The 7,331-nt window shown below is 38.2% G+C and overlaps 1 protein-coding gene across 1 annotated transcript; it reads right to left on the reverse strand.

Moving 5' to 3' along the window:
• Window positions 1-888: 888 nt before the first annotated feature.
• LOC113338608 (F-box protein At3g07870-like) lies at window positions 889-2,223 on the reverse strand. The gene has a single exon (XM_026583987.1). It carries the CDS (start codon window positions 2,221-2,223, stop codon window positions 889-891), a length of 1,335 nt encoding a protein of 444 aa, XP_026439772.1.
• Between the last annotated feature and the right edge of the window lie 5,108 nt (window positions 2,224-7,331).

Raw genomic sequence — 7,331 nt, forward strand, 5'->3', positions numbered from 1 at the left:
AGAGAGCACAAAAAAGGTGGAAGAATCAAAACATCTCAGAACTTTGAGCCTTATCTATTTATTATGGGGAATTTTGATAAAGTATCCCTGTTTTTTGATATCCAAAAAATAAATGCTCCCATTTTTTTACAATTTGTTAAAGTGTTCAGGGTTTAAGTGTCCTCACGTTAGTTTTTCCATCTAGTGTTAGTTAAGTCTAATTTATTTTACATATTTGCCCTTTATTTATTCCCACATTGATTTTATACATCATTTTTCAGGCTTTTCGAGTCCAGTTCAGGATTGTTACACCGCTTTCAGGTTCGTTACTTCATTCCCCAAAAAGGGTTCATCATCTCAAGTGTTTTGGGGTTTTTGGTTGGAAGAAATCGACCGTCTACGACATATTTTTAGGTTCGTCGAGCCCGGTTCAGGATCGTGACAACGCTTTCAGGTTCGTCGAGCCCCGTTCAGGATCGTTACACCATTTTCAGGATCGTCGGAACATTTACCCTCCCCTCCAAGGAGATGCAGCTCAGGGGTAAATAGAATTTTTAATCGGAAAGATAACTACCACCTAGCACTTAACTGGATGGAATTTGCCTTTTGAACTAAACGGGGTACTTTAACAAATTTCAAAAAAACGGAGCATTTTTTTAGTGTAATGTGAAAAGTAAGGGTACTTTATATAAAGTAGGGGTACTTTATATACATGAGCACCCCTAAATAGTTATCATGAAGAAAATAAGATATCGAGATTCATTGACTTCTACTCATCTTCTTACCAAAACACTGTTGAGAGAAATTTTATTGAAATATATTTCTTCAAAACACTGATAGAAATTTTACATATTTATTGCATATTAATTCTAAACTACATTGAAAAAACACAAGAAAGAAAACAGTCAACTACACACTGGCTGCAGCAGTTGGTATGGTAAATGCTTTCTTCTGAGCATTTGCCACATTTTCTTCTTCTAATGCTTTCAATGAAACAAAACTGTTAACGTGTGATTCTGTGTTAAGATCCGGGACAATTGTATACTTTAGATTCTCAATCTTTTTTAAGGTTGTAGTTTTTGGATCATATGAACTGGCAACAATATCTTTTTCATTATTATAAGTGGCAATCAGAACTTCACCCCGTTGAGTAACAGCAAAAGGATAACCTCTCCTTCCATGCCACCATTTATGCCACAAAGTGAAGTTAAGCGGAAGAGTATACCGTCTATGCCAACTCCAGGGCTCGTAATGTTGTTCATTCTTAGCGTAACTAGTATTTTTGGCTAATACCCATATATCTGCATGCCTACCTCTTTTTTGATGAAACAGACACAGCGACTCTCCCAGTACTTGAAGTTCAAACTTTCTGTGAATTGCTCCAAATGATGAACCATGTAAGCACGGTGGTGTTGCGAGTACGTGGAACTCCTCCTCTGCCAAACCGAAAGCCACAATTTTCCCTCTCCAATCCAGCCAGTGAAGAGCTCCATTGACAAACACATTCCTTAACGCTATTATAAGTGGATGATCGAATTGTCCTTTATCTCTCCAGCCACTGCCAGCACCAAGAGTATATACTTGTAGCTTACAATTCAACCGCTCATTACCATCATAGTACTCTATGATTCTAACAACTTTGTACTCGTTGCTTGAAGGAACGTAGCCAAATCCGGATAATATTTTATAAACTTTAATATCTTCATCCTCAGTGAGAAACTTTGGAAGTTCCAAACATTCTCTTGTAACTAGATTGCAAATATAGACAGGATCAACACATGATGGAATTATGGCTTTTGTTGGTATGCCGAAGCAAACCAAACCGTTGCATGAACCAACCAATCTCTTAGTTTCAGTCGGAAGGGAAAAGTTGATCCTTGTCAGTTTCTTGCGAGATTTCTCATCAAAATCTACGTAGTAAAGAGAATAAAACACATCCAGGAAAATAAAACTCAATCTATTACATGTCTGTTTTTGCTGCATTAGTAATCGCCTAAGATGCATATCACTGAAGTATTTATCATCTAACGTGAAGAGATTTCTCCATGCTCTACAAACTTGTCTGCAAGCTAATGCAGACTCCGCTGGTACTCGAGAAAGTATGTTTACCATGATATCTGAGTTAACAAGTAGTATGTATGGTTTTTTCTTCTTGTTTTCCATGATTTCTGAGTTATCAGGTGGTATGTTTGGTTTTTTCTTCTTTTTGGAGAGGAACCTTCGAAAAATTCCCCGGAGCGACATTGTTTTTTATTAGGTATTCCCCTCAAGATATTCCAGCTGACTGCCCCGTCTCTCTCCTCTTTATTCTAAATTGATATGGTAGTATCATAGTAATAGTCAAATTACTTTGTTGTTGAGTTTGTCTAGGAAAAGGAATGTGTGGGAAAATAAATCGGTTTCCCTGTTTGATAGTTTTGTCTTATTTCCTTACGTAATTCGTCATTGTCAGTTCCTTGGCTGGGAAATTCTGGCCAAGAGATGGCCTTCTCCATTTGGTCGGATCCTCACAATCCGGCCAAGTATATTTATATCAAAAAAACGAAAAACATTGGTCTGATACTTATTATCTGGCAAACTCTATCCGGCCATAATATCAGTTTTTTCCAGTTAAATTTTCTCTATGAGATGCTGCAAAAAGTTTTACAGAGAGAGAAAACTAAGGTGTCAGTTGGTTGTGATTTAGCTACCATAACAGTTGCATTTCTCTATGGTACTTGCTCGTAGAGATAATTTTGAGGACCATAGTACTTGCCCCCGACAGTAATTTTTGTGAAAACAAAATCTTAAAATTGGTGAACCCTTGTGGTGAATGTCAAAACTAAGGTATAATTTGAGTAGCGCTACACAATAAGCCGGATCTTCGGGTGCATATCGTTTTTGCTTCGGCCAAAATTGATGCGATGCAGAATGAATAAGGCTTTCCAAGACGAGAAACAATATTTGCACTTACCAAATTAAAATAAAAACTTCAATGCTTTACGTGAAGGGTAGGCGGTAGTCTATCAGATTCCAGAACGTCGATATGTATTCCCTAGTCTTTCCTCCTAGTGCTTCCAATGAAATAAAGCTGTTAACATGTGATACTGGATTAAATATGCATGCAGAAAGATATATTCTTTAGATCCCCAATCTTTTTAGAGGTTGCAGTTTCTGGATCATAAGAATCGACAACGACAACTCTTTTTCATTGCAAGCTGAAAAAATCACCCCTTTTAGTAACAGCAAAAGGAACACCGTGCCCTCCGTTGAAACTGAAGTCAATTGACAGAGTGAACTGTCTATTCCAACTCAAGGACTCGTGATGTCGCTCATTCTTGTAGCCCATAGACGTCATCCTGTACAAACTCACTACGATAGTACTTGATCATTCTGAGAATTTTATACTCATTATTTGAAGAAACATAACCGAATCCTGATAACATGTCAGAAACTCTTTTATTCTCTGCATTGATAAATTTTGAAAGTCTCATGCGTTCTTTTGTGATGATATTGCAGATATAAGCAGGGTCAGTATTGCCAAATGTTACGGGTTCAGTCGATATGCAAACCAAACCGTTGAATGAACCAACCACTCTGTGAGCTCCTCCAGTAGGAGGTGGCAAGTTGATCCTTGTCAGTTTTCTTTGAAATTCAGCTTACTCATCAAACTCAATATAGTACAGAGATTCACGCATACTACGCATGTAAATAAAACTCAATGTACTAATTTAAAAAATAGAATTAGATGCATAACCTTGGTGGTTAGCATCTGTGTGCGTTAGTAACCGCTGTGGATGCATCCTTCTGAAGCATTTATCATCTAACAAGTTTAGATTTCTCCGTGTTTTGCAAACTCTTCTGCAGTTTAATACTGACTCCACTGGTAGCCGAGAAAGTATGTCCACCATGATATCTGAGCTAAGAAGAAGTATGTTCTTTGGGGGTGAAACCTCCAAAAATTCCAGCAAAGTGACATTGGTTTTTCTTCCTCAAAAACATTCTGGTCGACTCCTCCCATCTCTACTATTTATTCTAGCGGAAATTAAGATCCTAGTCGTAATCAAATTACTTTGTGGAGTTTGTCTATGAAAAGGAAATTTGTTTTGCTTTTTTTGATGAATAGCCAGACGTCTTAAGAACTAACCAACATTTTTCACAAAATTTCACAAAACGGGTGCATCAACCCTGACAACACTATACCGAGTTCAACTGGTGGTTGGTTTTGATGTACTTGCGAAAAATGGGGAAAAAAACTATATAATTGGTGTAAAGTGCAAACAAAGACGAACATAATATAATTGGTACAAACAAACATTACATAACCGATCACAGATATTTCTCATAGCCTTACGGGCATTTCAGACGATTGATATAATTGTTTCAATTATATCAAGGACGATTTCTTTCGGCATTGACGTTATTCTACATTCGCATGAAGACCTATGACTACGGGACATGTGACAATGTTGTTTTGTGCTTGTTACTCCCTTATGAAACAATTCCATCTTAACGAAGAGGATAACTGTTGGGTTTACTCCTTAGGGACCCAACAACCCAGTGTCCCCTTATCAAATGGGGGGAGCTAGTTATCAGTTGACTTGTTAGGATATAACAAGTGAAAACATCCAGGAGATGTTTCATCTTTTTCTCAAGTCGTGAAGAAAAGAAAGAGAGGCAGTAGAGAAAGAGAGTGAGGGAGAAAGGTTAAGCCACCATTTTTGGTGAGATTGAAGTTATCTTGAAGAGAAGAAGAAAGGGTTCTTGTCAAAGATCCGTTTGGTTCGTCGTGGTGAAGATTGTTCCATCAATTTCTACATCACTTCAAAGGGGGGAATCTAGGATTTGCTAAAACTCTAGTAGTAAGTAATCTTACTCTTGCTATTGTCAAATTGATAGTGAATCTCATCTTATTGGTGAATGAATTGTTGATCAATCCTTAAGGGTGAGTGTAATTAGTAAAATAGGTATCCAAGTGCTATATGCACCTTGAAGTTGTAGTTATCCCCAAATTGGGAGAATTGTGTGTAACCCATTATTGTCATAGTGGAAGATTTTCCCGTGGTTTTTTACCCTTCACCTTGGAGGGGTTTTTCCACGTAATTTCCGGTGTTGTGTGATTGCTTCTATATTGCGTAGTTGTGTATTTTCCGCATTTGTGTTTCAGTGTTTTTGTAGGTTTCGTATTGCGCATAGCGGCTCGGATTTGGTAAGTCTCCCCCAACAAGTGGTATCAGAGCTTTTGGGTTAAGCTAATCTTGTGCAATGACGGAAGCCAGCACTAGCAATAGAATGGTCAATTTGACCGGTGAGAACTTTGTGATATGGAAGGCGAAGATGGAAGACTGGTTATATTGTAAAGATCTCTATGGTCCAATAGAGAATAAGGGAGTGAAGCCTGAGAAGACAACTGGGAGAATTGTGTGTAACCCATTATTGTCATAGTGGAAGATTTGCCCGTGGTTTTTTACCTTTCACCTTGGAGGGGTTTTTCCACGTAATTGTCGGTGTTGTGTGATTGCTTCTATATTGCGTAGTTGTGTATTTTCCGTATTTGTGTTTCAGTGCTTGTGTAGGTTTCTTATTGCACATAGCGGCTCGGATTTGGTAAGTCTCCCCCAACAAGTGGTATCAGAGCTTTTGGGTTGAGCTAATCCCGTGCAATGACGGAAGCTAGCACTAGCAATAGAATAGTCAATTTGACCGGTGAGAACTTTGTGATATGGAAGGCGAAGATGGAAGACTGGTTATATTGTAAAGATCTCTATGGTCCAATAGAGAATAAGGGAGTGAAGCATGAGAAGACAACTGATAAAGATTGGAAAGTTACTAACCGTAAAGAAGTTGGTTTTATTCGTTAGTGGATTGATGATGGTATTTTTCATCATGTGGCTAGTGAGACACTAGCATATTCTTTGTGGACCAAGTTAGAGAAGATATATGATCAGCAGTCTCCTTGTGCAAAAACTCATCTATTCAAAAGGCTTGGAAAGCTGTGCTACAAGGAAGAAAGTTCAATGACGCAACATTTAAATAAAATAAAGGGTATTATGAATCAGCTTACATCTATGGAGCTCATAATTCCTGAAGAGATTCAAGCTTATTTGTTGCTAAATACTTTACCAGACAGTTGGGAGCCATTGAGGAATTGTCTTAGTTATTCTGCTCCAGACAGGAAGTTGAACATGATTGTTGCAACAAATAGTTTACTGAATGAAGAAGTTAGAAGAAGGTCGTTAGACTCATCTTATTCAGAAGCTCTTGTTACAGAAAATCGGGGTAGAAGAAAAGACAGAATACAAGTTGGTCGTAGCAAGTCAAGGGGTAAATCAAAGTCCAGAAAGGACATTGAATGTTTGAACTGTCGTATGAGAGGTCATTATTCAAATGAATGCAGGAATCCGAAGCAAGAACATAAGAAGGGGAAAGGAAATGATAAACAAGACAATGATGTTGCAGCTATTGCAACAGATGGTGATATCATTTTATTCTCAGATTGTAATGATGTTTGTGTGAGTTCTGCAGGTTCTGATTGAGAGTGGATAGTTGATTCAGGTGCATCTTATCATGCTACTCCTCATGAAGATGTATTTACCTCCTACAAGGCTGGTGATTTTGGTTCAGTCAGAATGGAAAACAGTGGTGTTTCGAAGATTGTAGGAATGGGTGTGAAGGTTGAGACCAGTGTTGGCTGCACATTGGTTCTCAAAAATGTGCGATATGTACCAGATCTTCGTTTGAATCTAATGTCACCTGGAGTGTTAGATGATGAAGGGTACAACAATCACCTGGGTGATAGAAAATGAAAGCTAAGCAAGGGCTCCATGGTTATTGCAAGAGGCGAGAAGTGTGGCACATTGTACAAAACAAGAGAAGGTGTTGAAAGGTGAGTTGAATGTTGTTGACAAAAATTCAACCTCCGAGCTGTGGCATAGAAGACTTGCTCATCTCATTGAGAAGGGAATTCAAATCCTCACCCAAAGACAAGTCTTTCGAAAGGCGAAAGGTATGCAATTGGGTAAATGCACTCATTGTTTAGTTGGTAAACAAACTAGAGTCTCTTTTCATAAAGCTTTACCCAAGCGCAATTCTGGTATTATTGATCTTGTTCATTCTGATGTATGTGGACCTTTAAGGGTCAAAACACTTGGTGGTGCTGTTTATTTTGTTAATTTTATAGATGATGCTTCAAGGAAGGTTTTGTCATGTGCAATCAAGACCAAATATGATGTTTCTCCTGTGTTCAAGATGTTTCACAGCATGGTGGTAAGAGAAACAGGTATAACCTTGAAGTGCTTCGTTCTGACAATGGGGGAGAGTATATTGGACCACTTGAAGTGTATTGCAAGAGCATGGGTATACGTCATGAACAA

The sequence above is a fragment of the Papaver somniferum genome, unplaced genomic scaffold (genome assembly GCF_003573695.1).
Source record: "Papaver somniferum cultivar HN1 unplaced genomic scaffold, ASM357369v1 unplaced-scaffold_19, whole genome shotgun sequence".
NCBI lineage: Eukaryota > Viridiplantae > Streptophyta > Magnoliopsida > Ranunculales > Papaveraceae > Papaver > Papaver somniferum.

What these genes read in the sequence shown, in the direction of transcription:
- LOC113338608 (XM_026583987.1), bottom strand. Translation starts at nt 2,223, where the DNA reads ATGTCGCTCCGGGGAATTTTTCGAAGGTTCCTCTCCAAAAAGAAGAAA.